The sequence below is a fragment of the Copidosoma floridanum genome, unplaced genomic scaffold (genome assembly GCF_036245765.1).
Source record: "Copidosoma floridanum isolate Cflo_tuat_1 unplaced genomic scaffold, Cflo_Japanese_pri ptg000030l, whole genome shotgun sequence".
Classification (NCBI taxonomy): Eukaryota; Metazoa; Arthropoda; class Insecta; order Hymenoptera; family Encyrtidae; genus Copidosoma; species Copidosoma floridanum.
In genome coordinates, this window is record NW_028321907.1 from 2,488,978 (window position 1) to 2,507,713 (window position 18,736).

At 41.7% G+C, this 18,736-nt stretch overlaps 1 protein-coding gene across 3 annotated transcripts; it reads left to right on the forward strand.

Annotated features, from left to right (window-relative positions):
* Window positions 1-1,005: 1,005 nt before the first annotated feature.
* On the forward strand, window positions 1,006-13,030 carry LOC106641300 (uncharacterized). Of its 3 annotated transcripts, none has more exons than XM_089596333.1 (4): window positions 1,006-1,145; window positions 6,404-6,703; window positions 7,088-7,605; window positions 7,717-13,030. In XM_089596333.1, the coding sequence occupies exons 2-4, from the start codon at window positions 6,454-6,456 to the stop codon at window positions 9,538-9,540; spliced, it is 2,592 nt and encodes an 863-aa protein (XP_089452459.1). In that variant the 5' UTR covers window positions 1,006-1,145; window positions 6,404-6,453; the 3' UTR covers window positions 9,541-13,030. The 3 variants fall into 3 exon arrangements, with proteins under 3 accessions (XP_089452459.1, XP_014211165.2, XP_014211166.2); XM_014355679.3 differs by lacking the exon at window positions 1,006-1,145 and adding an exon at window positions 2,199-2,394; XM_014355680.3 differs by lacking the exon at window positions 1,006-1,145 and adding an exon at window positions 3,548-3,810.
* The last annotated feature ends 5,706 nt before the right edge of the window (window positions 13,031-18,736 follow it).

Below are 18,736 nucleotides of genomic sequence, written 5' to 3' on the forward strand. Positions count from 1 at the left end.
TTTCATAAGAAATGTCAATTGTGAAAAATGTTTCTTTACTTGTTGAAGCAGTCGAAGTCAAAAAATGTTTACAGTTTACTTTAAAGTACAAAATTCAATCCAAAAATGTATCTACGTTTAGGACAGAAATCTGTGCATACTACGAATATTCAATATCTCTACTTCAGTTTATTCGAGCAGTTACTTTTTACGAATAGAAATACATACTGGTATTGTTATATGTTACGCATTGTGTCTCCTAATTTTTACTAATAAACATTTATTTGAAACAAAATTTTTGTTGTTAATACTCCAGAATTATTACTTATTGCACTGCCAATGTAAAGCTTGCATGTGTGAAAAATAATAAACAATTCTATTGGAGATTACCTGATTAGCATATAAACGAGAGAAGAAAATTTTTAAAAACACGAGCACACCGGGAAAAACGAAAATGTTAACTTATTATTACCCCGAAACAACGGTAGCGTGTTGGGACACCGTACAATGAAATAAAATTTTATGATAAACCACGATTAAAAAAAAAAAAAGGTTACCGATGTGGCGCTTTCGGTTTACCACAGAATTTTCGGGTGAAAATAACCGGTAACCCCTTCTAACTCGCTATGCAAATGCGTGTCTATACGACCACCAGGCAACTCGAACGTAGACACGCACACTCGGAAAAGTGTTTTGAAAACTCGAATGCAATCATGAGTCATATACATTTTTCTCGAGGAATAAGGAAATCTTCCTCATAAAAGGATTCTTTGCTTGACAGATAAGCCAGTACGGGTGTGTAGGTGTATACGTGACCACGTCAGAATTCGGACAATCGAATCGTAAAGTTTAGGGGGTATGCCCCTTTCGAGCGGCGTAAACAGAGTTATGCGTGCGTCGGTCACGTGTTTTGAACCCCCGGACTCGCACTTGGAAGTTATTTATTGAAGTTGCCAAAGTGACGCACCACACCGATCTTTCCAGCCGTGAGCTGCCGATTTCTTTAGTTATCCCCGAGCTCGCACCTCGTGAACATCCATCGCTTTCAAGTTCAAAAGTTACACCTATTACCACTTGCGTGGAGTTTGTACACCGATTATTCACTTACGGAAGAACCCGCTCGATTGGTGTACAACTTGTTGCGCCTCGGCTTCATCCAGCGGCAGGTACCGATCTTTTTACACACCACTACGGCATCGCGAGACTATAGATTAAAACGATAACGTTTAGGCTATTTTGTCTTTGGCGTGTGAAAATCATTACAATCACGTGAATCAAAAATAGGAAAATGCCGACTGCAGTACGCGTAAATACCGTATATATTATTGCGATTGTTTTAACATCGCAATCGAGCCGATCAATACTAACCACGAAAGTGCGATCAAGTGAAAAAATATCAGTTGAAACCCTCGGGTACCTTGTAAGCCTATACATCGGACATTTTAGCGCATAAAATGTGTAAGGGAAAAGGTATAGCTCGGAATCGGTCTACCCTCTCGTTGTTGTTGTTGTTCTCTACTTGCACACGTGTAAACATTGTACCGACACTATAGGGGGCAAAGCCGAATTAAACTATAGCTATTTCATAAATTTAATGATTGTTATTCATTTGGCTATTGATACACTTTTATGTCCATTGCATGATAATTATATACACTGCATCCACGACACGTGTCAACCGTGGAGTCGGAAAAAACAAAAAAAAATCGGTATCAAAGTACGAGAACGTTTAGGGGGTTGGGGTTGAAAAGTGAAGTACAACAAGGGAACAATGTATGTATAATAAACGACATGAGGGGCAGGAGGAGGAGGTAGGCGGCTCGGTCGCTCGGCAGTACTCGGCAATGCTCGTCCATACAGGTATATATTATATACGCGGTATGTGGCAGGCGGGGCGGAGCTTAGGCGGGGTCGATATCTCTCTCGGCCGTGTTTCCCTCCCTCCTCGCTCTCCCGCCCTTGACGACTCCCACTCCCACCGTGGTTATCTCTCTTTCTCTCCGTACATACGTATACACACGCTCTGTACGGCGTACCTACTCTCTCTCTCTCTCTCTCAGCGGCGTTACGTGTGCATAGCGGGTACGGTGTGTAACGTTCTCCCTCTCTTTCGCATCCGCTCTTTCTGTATATACCTACATGTAGCCATCAGAGGGAGAGAGAAAGAGCGCGACACAACACACAGAGATAATAGCCGCCACCGAGCGAGCGCGCGCGCGTCGTCGTGGTGCTTGCTCCTCGTCGTCGTCGTCGTCGTCGTCGACAACCGCGAGTCCATCAGCTGGCGAGCTCGCTAGTGTCGTATACCCTCGGAGAGACGTTTCTCGTGATTTCAGCTCCTACAGCCTCCGCGGAAGCTTTTCGGAGCCCAGAGGACCGGAGCTCCAAAATCATTAAGTGGCGCAGCATGTAAAGGTGCGTTGAGTTGACTCCCTATATATACACACCTACTTTGCTCGTCCATATATATATATAAATATATGTATTTGTGTGACACTCCGTATGCATGTATACACACACTCATGGTCACACCAACATACATACACATACCTGGACACAAGTGCACAGATACGGAGAAGCGTATATATAATAATACACATAGTCAGGGCAGGCACGTAGTTGCCAGATATTGGCCGCGAGAGCGGCGGTGTTGCCGAGTCGCGGTAGTCGTGGATGCCGTAGCCGTGATCCCGTAGTCAAGTTCCTCGAGTGTGCCAACCGGAGGAAGCGAGACGGAGGTGGAGCGCTAATCTACGGATACCTTGGTCGCGTCGTTGCCACGTCTGCATAATACTAATATAGCGCTCTCTCTGCAGCTTCTTTTTTTTTCCCTCCCTCCCTCTCTCTCTCGTTCTTCTCTCGCCCATATAAGAGAGAGTGAGGCACCCCCCTCGGACCGGTAAGCTCTCTCTGCCTCCATATCTTATTTGTATACCTATATGTATCTATCCGCGACTCCGTTTTGTACCAACATCCGTATACATATATATTTTATGTACGCGACTGATAATGACTCTCGGGCCGCTCCAAAAGAAGAGTGTCGGTGTTCGCAGGGTCTTTCGAATCGGAGTTTCGGAGCGCAGCTTGTGTTATATGTTATAGCAACCAGTGGTGGTGGACGTGCAGTTGCGTGGTAAATAATAATGTGCCTATGTATAGGTGTCTGTAGTGCCGACTTCGCTGTCGTCGTCCTCGAGGAGGGGAGTAGTTTCGTTACCGAAGCACGCGCGTCAAAAGACAGCACGGCACACATTGCAACAAGCACACTCGCACCCATCATCGGTGTGTGTGAAGGCTCGCGCCGCTCTCTCTCTCTCTCTCTCTCTCGTTCCAAGTAGGCGTGTGTGAGTGTGTTATGTATATACCTGTATCCTCGTCTCGCTCTGACGCACGTGACTTTTAAATGCCCGCGCCCGGCTGCTGTATATACATATACATATACACGTATATATACGCGTAGAGTGCTGTCGCGCTGCAGGCTGTGCTGGCGCTCGGCGCCCCGTTGCTCCGAAAAATGCCGAGCTTTAAGAGTTACATTTTTTTTCTTTTGTAAGCTGTGTACATGTACTTACCATGATGTTCGCTTCCCGTCTTTGGCGCTGAGTTGTTTTTTTTTTTTTCCGTCCCGGCTACCCGCGCGAGAGCAAGACACGAGCTTTTCGCTGAAATGTTGTTACGTGTGACGCTCTGCTGAGTGGCTTAAACCAACGCTGGAATTGTTGCGCACGGAAGGCTCGGAGCTTCTGTTCGAGAGCCGCGGTGATGAGCTTCTGTACCTATTTGTCCATGGCTCGTTCTCTTGGCTTGTGAAAAGTGCGGTTTCAACGAGAGGTAAACAATAATTTGTTATTACTTCGTGATTTGATTTGTAAGTTCCCCCCCTTGATTGTATTATCCCTTAAATTTCAAAGGGTACTTTTTTCCCCCGGAACGTTTTCGATAATCGACGAAACAAGTATTTTTCCTCCCGTGAAAATACATTCTGAGCCTTAATTTGATATCACGTTGTTATTTAGAATCGCCCGTCAGAGAGGTTAGAATACCGAGGTAATGTTTTTGTTTAACCGTAACAGACTAAAAAAAGCAGTAGTTTCCGGTGATCGTTGCTCTACGAAGCTGTTGATTGAGTGGTATTCGTTGATCCTGATGATAATTTTACTTTATTTACTCCGTGTGTTCGAAATGGGAAAGCGAGGTTAGTTGGTATCCTACACTGAGAGGATTAAAGCTCGAAAGCTCAGTGAGTTAGTTACTTATACGTGAAAAGTGTTCCTTCGAAGCGACAAAAGAAAAAAAAAAGTATTCCTTTTCTCTGTAAACAAACTCTGTGGAAAAAAAAAAAAAAAAAAAAAAATTCGCACGATCGAATAATTGCCGCGTGAAGAAAAAAAAAAAAAAAAAGCTCAGCCCACCCTGCCCGTGTACTTGATAAAGTGCATCTCTCAGCTCGAAACAGATGTTGACAAGCTGCACGCGCTCACTCGTGGAGGTGAAACACGCATCATGTATGTACATGTACTGTAAGCCAGATGCCGGCTCACATTGTATATCGTACAAGGTACAAGTATTATATATAGTGCTTGTAACAGCAATAACGGCACGCACGCACCACGCTGAAGATGATGCGGAGGGCACGCGCGCGTGTACGCGTGGGTGTGCTTTATATATATATACACGATATGTCTAATATATGAATATAGATATATATATATATATATATATAACACGCCCACGAGCACTACTTGGTATACGACAGCATCGCTCGATAATATCCGGCGACGAGAGAGCGAGGAGGCTCTTTTCATCCTACGGGATGTTGATCAATTCGCTGCTGCTCTGCTTCAATGCTTTATGTACCTATATGTAGTATCATATGTGCAGCGCTTGCCGGCTCCCTTCGCGGACGCGACGTGTACGTTTTCTGCAGTGTGTATATTTATTGGCGCAGCACGAATGGGTTACGCGCTTCCAAAAATGTCAGTCGTGTATTCCCTCTTCTGGGACACTTTTCTTTTTTTTTTTTTTTTTCTTCGCGTTATCAACGTGGGGAGAATATTTGTTGCTATTATACGGACCCTCCTGGGCTAGTAAAGGTGTATGGAAATTTAATTAATGCATGAATATGAGAAAATAATATTAGTTGCGCGTGAGTGAGCAAATGAAGAAAAAAACAAAAAAACAGTAATTAATTGTGTTTATTTTGAATATGTTTATGAATTTTGATAAAGTTTTTTTTTTTAATCAGCTTCTTTTACGTTTAAGTTTTCCCTGTGTACTCATGGTTATCAGTTTTATGATGTTTTTTTTATGGCTCAGTTCAAAAGGTGTTTTAAAATACCGTACATTTAATGTACCCAATCGTGAAAAAACTGTTCTAAAGCTTCAAAAATTACTTAAATTCTTACATCTTGGTAAATATTCTTAATTTGCAGGGGAAAGATGGTTTTTTTCTCAGAGAAAATGAAAAAAATAATTCAAAATTTTATGCTTAGATACGTCCTAAATGATTCACAAAAAATTTTAAACGAAGTAACGTATCGAAAGAAAATTTTCCAATTGTAAAAAATCAATGTATAAAAACGCCATGTCAATTTTTTCCTAAAAAAAAAAGACCTGATATGAGATTTAAATAGCGCGGCGGTGCAAATTTTTTGTACGTAAAAAAACGAGTACAAAAATTTAAGCAATTTTTAGAGCCTGAACACGATTTTTGTTTATGGTTCCACGCATAAACGTTCTTTTCCTTCCTCTGATGTACATTGAGGAAACGTAATGAATACAGCGCTTTTGACGTGACGATCGATTCCATGTGATTAACGATAACCTATGCAAGTAGACGGGGGTTGACGAAGTGTATGTTGTACGGCTATACATTAAGCACATAGTCGATAACGAGATGATCACTTGTCAAAGGCATGAATTACAGTGTTTATACCTCAACCATACCACAACAATAATGTTTTTCGAAACGACATCATCACGAAGCAATAATAACAGTTTTAATGACACGTGACAACAAAAACAATAATGATAATAACGAAATAAAAAAATTATTCACCAACAAATCGCGTTGTAATGTCCCGCGTGGAATTCCAACATCGAATAACTTGGAATATCGCAATAAGACTTGGAGACCCAGAGCAAAGGCAAATCCTCGCGCCAGTCGGACACTCAACCCGATATGTAAAACAAGCCGTGCAAAAAACACACGCGAAGTAGCGTACGATATCGCGCGCGTTCGATTTATCAACGACCGATAGGAGAGAAAAAGCTCCCCTGCGATCCAGACGCTCTGTCTCCGCAAAAAAAAAAAAAAAAAAAAAAAAAGAACCAATTAAAAGACAAGAAAAAAAAAAAATCTTCACGAGTGCCGGCACACACGAATACATTACAAAGAGTATGGGCAAAACTTGTTTTCCCACAGGGCGTAGGAGAGAAACACGAGGAGCAAGAAGCCGTCGCCCGTAAGATCCAATGGCACAGCCACCGTGCACGAGGCAGAGGGAGCTGCTGCAACAACAGCCACCCTGCAAGGATGCCAACAGTAGCACCAGCAACAACAACATCGACAGCCACACCGTCGGCAAATCGGTGACTCGAAAGACCAAGGGTAGCGCCGTTGGCGGCAAGCCCTTCGTGCGCGACCTCAACAAGCACATACTCTGCCGGCTCTGCTTTGGCTACCTCATCGACGCGACCACGCTCGTCGAGTGCATGCACTCTTGTTAGTATCTTTTTATATACTCACACGTATACTCACTCGCTCCCTCACTCATACCTGTGCGCTTCTTTTTTGTTGTCGCGTAACGCAACCATACCTATACAATATTATATAGTGTACATGGCAGCCGATCGATTCCGCTAAAACGCGAGAAAACCTGATTGCCTGCCGATCCCCTCCCTCTCACCGATACTCGTTCCCTTCCACGCACGTTTTTTTTTTTTTTTTTTCCTTCAGTTTCTCGTTTATTTCTCAATTTCTCCGCGCTTGCGTTTGCATCGGGATCGATCCTCCTCATATTTGCATTATTTGCGACGAGTCAAAATAAACAATGAATTAAAGACGACATCCCCTTCCCTTCCGTCCTCGCCTAATATGTGTTCGCAGACTGTCGGTCGTGCATTATCTACCGCATGAAAAACGGCCCGAAAACCTGTCCGGCCTGCGACACGATAGTGACAAGCCGGCCCCGCCCGGATGTCGCGCTCCAGCGGCTCATCTACCTGGCCGTGCCGGGTCTGTACAAATCCGAGCTCGAGCGCCGTCGCAACTTTCACCTGCCGATCCCGAACTTCCAAAACCCCGGCACCGGCCAGCTGCCCCAGGGCGCCCCCGAACTGTCGTACGACGACTTGGTCAGTCTGAGCCTGTGCCGGCTCGACCTGCCGGCCGCCACGCGCTACCTCAAGTGTCCCGCCGGGGTCACGGTGAGGCACCTTCAGAGGCTCCTCATGCTCAAGCAGGGCTGGCAGGACGAGGGCGGTGGTGGCGGGCCTCGACAAACCGGCAACGCAAAGATCGAGATTATGCACGAGCTCGAAGAAATCGGCGCCGACTCCGAGTTCGAGATACTCGAGCTCTCCTGGACCCTCATGGATCTGGCCTGCATCTTCAAGTGGTCCAAGGTGAGAAGCTCTCCCTCTCTCTTTTTATTTCAGTTCTACCGATTTTTTCAACGCGTTCTACCGATTTTTTCAATAAAAAAAAAAAAAACCTTCCTGGCCTGTTGCTTCCAGGAAGCACCGATGAGGCTCTTTTATCGAATCGCACCGCTGGACGAGCCCACGATCGACGGACAGCTGATCAGCGCCAGCACAACCATCAGTGACGACGGCAACGTGGACGCCACAAACTCAGCGATCGAGAACATCCAGAGGCCACCTACGCCTCCTCCGAGCCCGAAGCCTCGCGACCCGCCGGAGAAGAGTCCGCGACCGGTAGTACTGTTACCCGCACCAACGACACCGACGCCGACGATTCCGACGCCGGCCGTACCGAGTACTGTTCCGTACTCAAGCTCAAAGGACCGGGAGACGAAAAAGACGCCGCGCTGGGTGGTGCCGGCGACCCGATCGCTCGACTCCCCACTGGTCGTGGAGAGCCGATCGCGGTCCGGAAAGTTACACAGGCTCGAGCACCACAAGCGCAAGAAGCGGCGGAACAAGCGCATCATCGCCGAGATCACGAGGCCGCCGCAGGAGGACCTGCTCAAGCTCAAAGTACGCCTGACGCCGTGCCCACCTCGGATAAGCTCGAACTCGAGCCAGAAGGACAAGCTCTCGCAGATGAGAGCGGTGCGCAAGGAGAAGACGAAAGACGAGCCGGAGACGGTAGAACCACCCAAGCCCCGGCCTCCCGAAAAACCGAGTCCCAAGCTCGAGGAGGCATACAAAGTCCCGGAAATGAGGAGGAAGGAGGAGGTGGAGGTGGAGGTGAAGGTGAAGAAAGAGGAAAAACCCGTGGTGGTCGCTGCTGCCTCCAAGCCGAGCTCGACGGAGAAGAAAACACCGCAGCCCGAGATCGTACCGGAGACGAAGACGACAGTGGCGAAACCACCGCCGTCACGACCACCTGCACCGCCACCGCCACCACCCCCTCCTGTCAAGAAGGAGCCCGAAGAGGAAATCAAGCGGCCGGAGAGGGCAGAGACACCGAGGAACGAGGAAGTGTTGCGGAAGCTGGGCCTCGTGGCGGTCAGCGAGGCCAATAGGACGAGGCAGGAGCGCGCCAAGAGCCCGTCGCAGGCCAAGAGCGAGAAGAGCGATCCTGCCGTGGAGCGCGAGAAACTCGAGAAGCAGCTCAAAGAGAGCAAGGCGAACCGCGTGCGCAGCCTGCTGGCCGAGAAGCAGATGCGAGACACCCTCAAGAGCATCATGTCCAAGGAGACGAGCAGCTCGAGCGCGCCACCCCCGTTGACCCGCTCCGCCACTCCCACGATCGGTGCGAGCAAGCGTAAGGACGTACCGCCGCTGACGCCTCTGCGGGGACCCAAGCGGCCAACCGTCACCTTTGCTCCAGCCGCTTTTACGATCAACAACAAGTACGAGTCGCCGCTGGACCTCAGCAGCCAGTGCAAGGGTGGCATACTCGACTTGTCGCCTGGTCTGTCGGACGAGCTGACCATCCGTAGGTGCGGCCCGGACGAAAAGCCGGTCAGCATTCTCAGGATCGGCGGTGGTACAAGTGGCGGATGCGGTGGTAGTCGACAGGTGGCCGTCAAGCCGAGGGAGGAGCTGGTGGTCAAGAAAATCCAAGAGTCGAACCTGCGTACGCTGTCCGACACGGCGGTTTCGCTTTTGGGTGGTGGCTCCACGCCGGACAAGGCCAGGCAAGCGGCGACCCAGAGCTTTTTGAGCCCAATCGGGGCGGTGGGGTTAGCTGGTGCAGCGGGCAAGGTCGCTCTGAAGATCCCGCAGCCGCATCAGAGGATCACCGGCTTTGGCATTAAAATCAAGCCCAACGTCGGAGTCAGGCATATTCCCAACCCACAGGCTATCGCCACTTCCCAGTACAGGAACCAGAGGACCGGCTACTACAGTCTCGCTCACCAACCTCCATAAGTACGAAACTAGGGTAATGTAATTGTGTCATGACTACACGTACGTTTTCGCTCAGTCTCTATACCTCACCTCTTCCCACGCTGCGTACCACGGCGATGAGCTACGTACGCGTGTTCACGTGTCGCATTTGAGATGTTGGATCGAACGACCCAGCGTGAGTGCAAGTTTACCGGGTCTCTCCTTTTATTGTTTTATAAATAAAAAAAAAAGATTGATTTTTTTTTTCCATTAGAGTTACGTACGAATTATAGTCGAGTATTGTTTATTCTTCGATAGTAGCTAAATGGATTTGTACATGTGCAATATAGATGTTTATAGGTAGCGGGAGAGAGGTGATATTAATGTGTGATTATTTAGGATGATGCTGACTTTGAAGTTTCTTCACTCGGTGAAAAAATTTGATGAAAGAAAATGATATTTTCTAATATATAATATACATTTCAACCGAGTCAAATTTTTTCGTTTGTTATGATTGCAGTGGTGGCTGGGTTTTATATAGAAGAAAATCGTTTTATCCCCCGTTGGATAGACGACACACGTACACGTCTCGGAAACTTTTTTTTATCCTTACATGAACACGAAATTTCGATAAATAATATTGAGTAAAAAATTTCCACACATTACATGACTTTTTAACAAAATTTTAAATTTAAATGAATTTTTATCGAAAATTCTTTGAAATGAGATTTTTCTTTCGTCCATTACTAATAGTGGGATATACAACTTTTTAGAGATTATTGTTTCTAAGCGTCTATCCAACGCAATTTTTTAGAGACGATGGTATTCGAATTTATTGTGATATAACGAAAAAAAAAAAAATATCGTCAAATAATTCATAAAATGCTTTTACAAAACAAAATTATAAATATGCTTTGGAGGGTCGGTTTAAAGCCATAAAAGATAATATAAAATAAACGAAACGAGATTAACATGCACGAGGGAACAGTTTAATGATTTTATACACTAAATTTATCACGAAACATCGTACGTACTCAAACACTCGACCAATGTTGAAATATTTGCTGTCGTTCCTAGAAAGATGAATATATAGTTCCTCGTAAATTAAAGACAAGCAAAAAAGAGTTTAGGGTTGCAAAAATCCCTATGATATTACGATATACTTATATGTCAAAAGCCAAGTTCACGAGTGCATGACCCAATGATGATAATAATAAATAATAGCCTACCTATTTTACGAAGCACACAAATATTACCCTCCATAAGCGTATTTGAAAACCAAATTCTCAATCAGTGGAATAAAAAATTTCGTTAATGTTTGAAGAAGAAAAAAAAGAAAAAAAAAAATACAAATTGAAATGAAAAAAAAAAAAAAAAAAAAAAAAAAAAAAAAGGTAATCGAAATAAAAGTGTGTAAAACATCCGATTTACTGTGTTTCATGTTTTTACGCTCTTTCTGGCACTTCATCATATCCTACGTGTAAACCAGTGCCAGAACAGATGCAGCTGACGATTAGCATGTAAGTGATAAATAGATGTACACGTAGGTTGGCAGAACTCGAACGCGCTCGCGCGCGCACATCGGTACACGTATACCTACTTACGTAGAAATACTTACACACTCATCTTGAAGCATATAACACGGGAGCAGCGAAAAGAAAGAAAGAAAAAAAAATAAAACATCCGCTTGAATAACGGGCAAACGCAGAAATATCGTTGAACGTTCCATTTTGAATGGACGTTTCTTTATTTTTCTCTGTAAAATATTAATATAAATATGATATAAGTTTGTTAGCTATGATAGAGCAATGGCTGCAGGGGAATGCAAAAAAAAAAAAAAAATGATTCGGTCGATAATGGGGAATAAAAAAATTAATAATTAGTGTTTGATGAAGTTTTTCAGAGAATTTTACAAATGGGGTTATCATATCTAGGTAATATTTGTATGATTACGTGCAGTGGTAGTTGCCGATCTTTAATTACTATTATGTCCTTGTGAAAGAGCTAAACGACCTTACGCAAACTCCTCAGAGATGCCAAAGAACATGCGAAAAAAAAAAGAAGCAAACGACGTGCAATGCTTTAGTGCAATTTTATAGCCCTATTTTTTGGGTAATTTTTCAACTTGATCGATTTGAAAATAAAAATAATATTATGTATTACACGCATACAATGAGAAAAATCCGGTGATATTTACGATCATTCTGACCAATGTTTATATAAATATATCCTTTCAACTTTTCGTTGCGATTGCTATTGTCAATTTGTTCTGTTACAAACTTTGAAAGGTATCATAACGTTACGATTTTGATAAACTAATGGAGGCTAAAACCAAAAACAGAACTCAAAAAAAGAAAAAGAAAAACTTATAAACAAATCGAGCATCCTATGAAAGAGCGTTGAATTTTATAGTTACTGTAATAATTTTTTCTCTTTATATTCTCTATGTATACACACACATATATATATACATATTTATTTCATAGTATATAATTTTACCAAAGTCATCGATAATTTAACCTAGCACCATTTATTTTTATGATTATTAGTTTTATTAATCAAATTAATATATTATTTACTCATAGTTAGATTTTTCATTTTTTTGGATGAATTACTATCAATTATCTACACGTGATATTATTTAAAAAAAAGGTAACAACAATAACGTCAGTAACTGCCCACGGAAAAAAGAAAAAGTCAGCCATTCGTTGTCTTTATCTAATTTCATAAATCCCATCGATTGTATAGACTGATTACGTTCACAATATGTACGTCCTATACAGTATATCTTGATGAGATAAACAAAATATTGTGGTGACATCGAACGATCGACTCATGAGAATCAAAATACACAAAAAAATTAATAAATAAAGCTACCATCAATTATTAGTTGTATAAAGTATCTTTTACACTGAGCAAAAACCTCATAATATATATTAACTATATTTTCATTTAATCAAATGAAAAATAAACCATTGTCAGTGTGTATTATACAAAGTAGCAGTTATGCATCATAACGATTTTTGTAATATCACACGAAATTGAAACTTAAAAATTAAGAAAATTTGTGAGACAGATTTGTTAGACAATTGAATTGCTTGGCAAGTTTGCTTAAAAATACTTTGTTGAGGAAAAAAAAAAAAAAAAAAAAATCATGTATACCTATTTATGACTAATATCTTCGATTTTATTTAAAAAAATAAAAGTTGAAAATACGTCCTCACGACGTAGTATCGCGAAGCTTCCATCATGATCCGATGAAGAAAAAAACAGATCTACGTATGCATAGGAAATTATTATTTTATCATTGACATAATGTTAATAACCGTGTAGTAGTATTTTTGTTGAAAATTTAATTACTTTAATTTTGTTTTTTATCTCTCTCCATCCTTTATTAATTATTCTTTAATTACGTAACTGTTTTATAATTTTATTTAAAAAATATATTGTTTTTTTGGGAGATTGATTCTACTTTAATCATGAACAATCATGATAACAATGGATTATGGTTATTATGATCAACGGAGATAAAGGGAAAGAAAAAAAAAAAAATTATGTCATTCGTCGTTTTCACTGATATTATGAAATATTGTTGTCCATTTAACGCAAAAAATGTGTGATAATGCAATACATGTATAGCGTTACGTGTTAGTTTTTTTTTGTTAATTAAAATTAGTTGCTGCTGTACACGCATTGTGTATGTATTACTCATCATCGATTTCCTTTATTGTTACGTTTTACCTACTGCGTACCTTACGATCTTTCTGTACTACACAATAATTAATCATCAATAAATATTCTCTTCACATGTATTCAATGTATTTATAAACCGTTACCCTCAAAACATCCAACCTCATGAAACATTGCCTATTTTCATTTAATATGTTGTTTGTAACCCCCTGAGAAAATTCCATGCCAAGTAATGAAATAAAATAGTGAGCTTGACCATAAAAAAAAAGTTTAATAGTTAAATAGTCACACCTGCTAATCAATCGTATTTTCAAAACCTTTAAAACTTTTTTCACTTTTATTTTTTTGTTGTTTTAAACAATTTTATTTTTCACAAAAATCGTATTACTCACTGTTTTGAGACTTATTTGCATCTTTAATTCAGATTATCATATACAGGTGACAAATAATTATTGAAAATAAATGAAATTGTAAATGTCTATAATAATAAAAAACACTAAAGTAATTTTATTAGATTTTTTTTATGATAATTACTGAAGAAATCAGCTACAGTAAGTGAAAAAAAAAACAAAAAAAAAAAAAACTGTTTTCCGGAGCTCACTCGTGCAAGACGTAAAAACATTTTCTTTTTCAAGAAACCTCTTCCTACGTAAACCACATCGTTCTTGCTTGGAGACGAAAATATCTCGAAATTCCGAGCTCGAATGAATCGTACTTTCGGATGCAAATGGACGAAAGTTACTCGAGTTGGCTCATCATGACTTCATATAATCTTCGAGAAAATTCACAAAAAATGTGGTTTTCGAGTTCCACCAATAATTCTTTTCAAATAGAAACACACGACGCAGGAGGTACATGTATATAGTGCTCGGGAAAATTCAACATCAAAAACGGGGAATATCCCAGTAATGACACCGCCAATACATATAGCTTTAGCCGGTACCGAATCGTTTTATATTTGAAAACACCACGTTCCTCCAAAAAATGAAAAAAAAAAAAGAAAAAAAAAGAAAAAATCAATAAACAAACCCCCCCCCCAAAAAAAAAGCCTGCATCCATTCTTCCTCCTCCTTGCCCGTATAAATAAGCGTCTCGAAAGATAGATGTATCGCTCGCTGGATCCCTCACCGCGGAGCGATGAACCCGGCATACGAGCACCGCTGCACACACACACACAGACGAGAGCGAGAGACGGAGAGCCACGCGCGCGACTGATTTATCCTTTGGAATTATCGATCGGGCCGCGAGGGTCCCGCGCGCGCGCGCACACAACCACCCGGTGACGCTGGCCAACCAGGTCTACCCCCCCCCTGTCCTCGTAGACGTCCGCGAGCGCGCACCACGTCCCCTGGTCTCTTCGTATACCCATGCGCGGGGGCGAGCGGGCGTTGGTCGACCCCCCCGAGGGCGCATGCGTGACGAGTGTACACAGAGGCGAGAGAAAGAGTTGCGTGGGCGAGCTATGCGGGCTTATCTCATCGATCCGTCCCCTCCCCCGCTTTCTCGTATAGTAGGTGTATATATATGCCGATATTGGGCCTCATGTATTGGCAGGGCCCCTCTCTTCCTTCGCTCGATACGGGGGGGTATATACATATATATATATTTGTTCGGTGATTGCGGCACTTTAGCTCGAGATGCGGGGCAACGCGTAAATTAATCCAACAACCTGCTTAAACGTCCACTTTGAATCATCGTGGGTCGTCATTTTATTGCTGATGGGTTACAACTTTCACACTAGCAGCGTCAGCTCGAGTGAAGCTCTTTTGGGCAACGGGTCATGTTTGGACATATAATATAGCGAGGGGTGCGCCCAACTATGGACAATTAAATTTTACAGAAAACCAGTGCGTATACGTGTAAAAACATATAATATACAAGGCGAGGGTAATGGTGTTACGACGCGCGAGCATCAGCAGATTCGAGCCAATAAAACAAAAAACTGTATTTTTTTAAATAGTACAGTATTGGACCGAATGATAAAAAACAAACCGGAGCGTGTCTACCTACGTATATACATATAAATGTATACAAATGACGAGATAATGGGTCGTGCGTATGATAAATACCATACGTATACATTATATGAGTCGTCCAGTCGGTTTATCGTAGCTCCAACTACTGCTTCTCGGAAATTTTTTTTCTTATGTACCATTGTATACTTAATAATTATATATATATATATATATATATATACGAGTGGTGTCGTCGGGCATTGGCCAACCCGCAGGAGGTACAGTCCACATCTTCATTATATCGTATCAATGTGAACCCGGTATACTTACCGATCGCGGGTGGCTTACAAGGGTATCATATATACGTATACACACGCGCAGGCACGAAAAGATAATTGAATCGTCTTATATATACTTATATAGCTCTCGTGTTTTATTGAACATGTGATGCCTATATTATACTTACGTATATATGTGGCTCTCTGCTTTCATCGTTCGTTCAATTACAAGTGTCAAAGGGTACATTGAGTCCAGCGTGTACGGAAATTATTTTTATCGCTTGTAAGCGCATTCGATCGTACTTGAGCTTTTTTGCGTTCTCATAATACGACACGTCGATGAATCGCCGGTAAAGGTCCCTCGTCTAACGCGACCGTTATTCGATCGAAAGAAAAGAAAATGTTCCCCGTCAGTGGTTTTTCTCGCAGATACAGCTGTTGTGTCGTTCTTTTGGACGTCGATGTGGAAAAATGTTATTCGACAACAATCACTACGTGACGAGCACTTTTGCAATCCATTGATCCACAGAATAGTCACTGTACACATCTCCTCGAGAGCTCCTACAAAAGGGGAAAAATGTGTATACTCGTATATGCATCAGAGATCGCGTGCAGCGTTTTTTTTTTTTTTTTTTTTTTCACGAGTCTCTTGCTCGCGTTCCTGAACATGATATAACATACCGTGATTACCTATATGTATACATCCGCGTGTGAAGGAAACGAGCACTTACGAGAAACCCGCGGACATGTCAATAATGAAGACTATTTTTACGTAATTATTATTTTAATACATATATGCATGCATATTTTTACATAAGGTATACTATTATGCTGGACGAGCGCAAGCACGCGCCAGATGGCCACGCATCATTCTCTCGGTCTTATGTGTCCTACGCTACAAGTTGGAGTATACCTACAAAAAAAGTAGAATATACGGTATAAGTACATAATCATGTGTATATAGAAATTGCTGCGGCAAGCGAGTCTCGGGCTCGAGTTGTGATTTTTCACAGATAACGCGAGAGTTTACTCACCTATTTACTTATCACGACATAGTGCGTATATTATTGCATGGCCGTACAACGGTGTGCCGGCATCATAAACTAACATATATGTATATACAGTTTGGTGTGTGCTCACAAGTATATATATACCTGGCGTACCTACGGAGATAAGATTAGATTCGTCGTTCCTTTACTTACCTGTTCTTGAACAATTTTATTCAGCGTGTAATTACGTGATGGGCACTCGTCACCTCGTGGGATCGTTTAGTTTTTCTCGATGTCAACATACATACACATGCATGCAACTATATGTGCACCAACGTGTACAATGTCACATTGATGTTTCATGAGTCCCTTTGTAATACACACGAAATCCTGAAAAACCCGATTAGCGTCACACGAGTGAAAATTCTCTCGCTAACCGAAGAAAAGTGTATTTCTTACGTTCAAGTGACGAGAGAAAATGTCACCACGGTGTAAAAATCGTATTGTACCAGTGACTGTGGGTATATTCATATACTCAATTTCGGTAAAAATTAAATTCGAAGAAATAGCAGAGTATAGTCCCCTTTGACCGAAAAAACAATAATCTCCCTTCCCTCACTGTCCATCTTTCGAGGCAAATGGACATCACCTCAACAATAGGTAAATAAACACAAAATTCATCAATAAACGCCCGATACTATATACTCGGATAGTTGCATGCAACGTTCATAATTGCGATGTACCGACACAAGTAGGCGTGGCGCACCGAATCCCGGGCGGCCGGCAAAATGGTAGCCAGCCGCGCCCATATAGGCGCTGGTCGATCCGCTTGAGCCGTGCAAGCTCCGCCCACCGGCGCGCTTGCCATCCGCGCCGTTCTCTTCTCCGACGATGCTCTCTATGCACCATGTACATATAGATATACACACCAATACACGGAAACGAAGTTGAATAATATATGTTGTTTCCAAAAGTACAGTTAACCTGACCGTTTTGAACTCGTCAACTATAAGTATGCCAATTGCGAATCGATCACTCGAACACTATTTTGTATTTTAATGGCATGTACATATATCTGCTCTCTTATTGCTATACGTAAAATCATCTTCGATAATCACGCTAACAATGATGTATGATATACTTATCTTTTTTTCATCATTTTTTTTTTGTTTTTCGATATACCTACTTTGTGCTTTACGACGGATGGCGTTTCAACGTTTACGCAAAAAGGAACGCGTGATATTAATACAACCTGCAGTGCAGGTTTTCGAGATATCAAGAGCTGTAAAGTCATCGACTGTTTTTTTTTTTTTTTTTTTTAATAGATAAAGTAGTTCAAGGACTGGTGTATATATTGTTTACAAGTTCGATATGCCTTTTCAAGGTGGTACAGAAACAAATACATTATTAGACTTTTTTTTAGAGGAGATATAATATTCGTATACGTGATGAGTATATAAGAGAAATGTCGGACCGGCTTTTGGGTTGTTTTCCGTGTGTAATAAATATATACATGGCAACCGATTTAACGATGATTGCCTTCCTGAGTTCTCGAATTTCGCTTCTCAAAATTATTTTTACTCGCATGTATTACAATGACCGCACAATTTGAAAGAAGCATATACCCAAAATGGCAGATGAATCGTCTACAGCACCGAAAAATAAAGATCATTATGATGCTTCATGCTGAATTTTCTTGTACAACTATTACATAGCTTATCACTACCATAAATACTATATTTTTTGATTGGTTTTTTTTTTTTTTTTTTTTTTTTTTTATAGTTTTAGCCAATGTGTATCATGCATAATTGATGATAATTTTAACACGTGAAAACGTTTACCCATAAAATATAATGGTGTGCGACAGAATAGTATTAAATTTGTGTTTTTGTAATATTCATACATTGCAATCACACGAACTGGAACATATATGTATTATGGATTAAAATATAAAAGAGTTTGTTGAATTTGTAACAGGTATACACTCGATGAGGATTTTTCCAACAAACGTATATAAACTTACAATCAGTAAAAATATTTGATCAAAGTGCAAACTCAGTCAGAGACAACTGTCAAATGACATTTACCTACATGTATTGTGTAGAGCTTATGATTTTAGACACTGCATCTTGCACGAAAATTGATGAAAAAATTAGGGTCACATGATGCAGGTAAGATATACGTACAGCTGAAAAGAAGCAACGTGAGATTGGAATTTTCGCTTCGTCCATGTAAGTATAAGTACAATAGTTTGGGGGCTGCGGCGAAGGTCTATTTTATCCACGGGATGCGCATGCGCCAACTTCACGACTTCGAAGAGGTCGAT

Coding starts and splice junctions, on each gene's coding strand:
- LOC106641300 (XM_089596333.1), top strand. CDS start 6,454: ATGGCACAGCCACCGTGCACGAGGCAGAGGGAGCTGCTGCAACAACAG. Junction 6,704..7,087: donor CGTCGAGTGCATGCACTCTT/GTTAGTATCTTT, acceptor ATGTGTTCGCAG/ACTGTCGGTCGTGCATTATC. Junction 7,606..7,716: donor GCATCTTCAAGTGGTCCAAG/GTGAGAAGCTCT, acceptor TGTTGCTTCCAG/GAAGCACCGATGAGGCTCTT.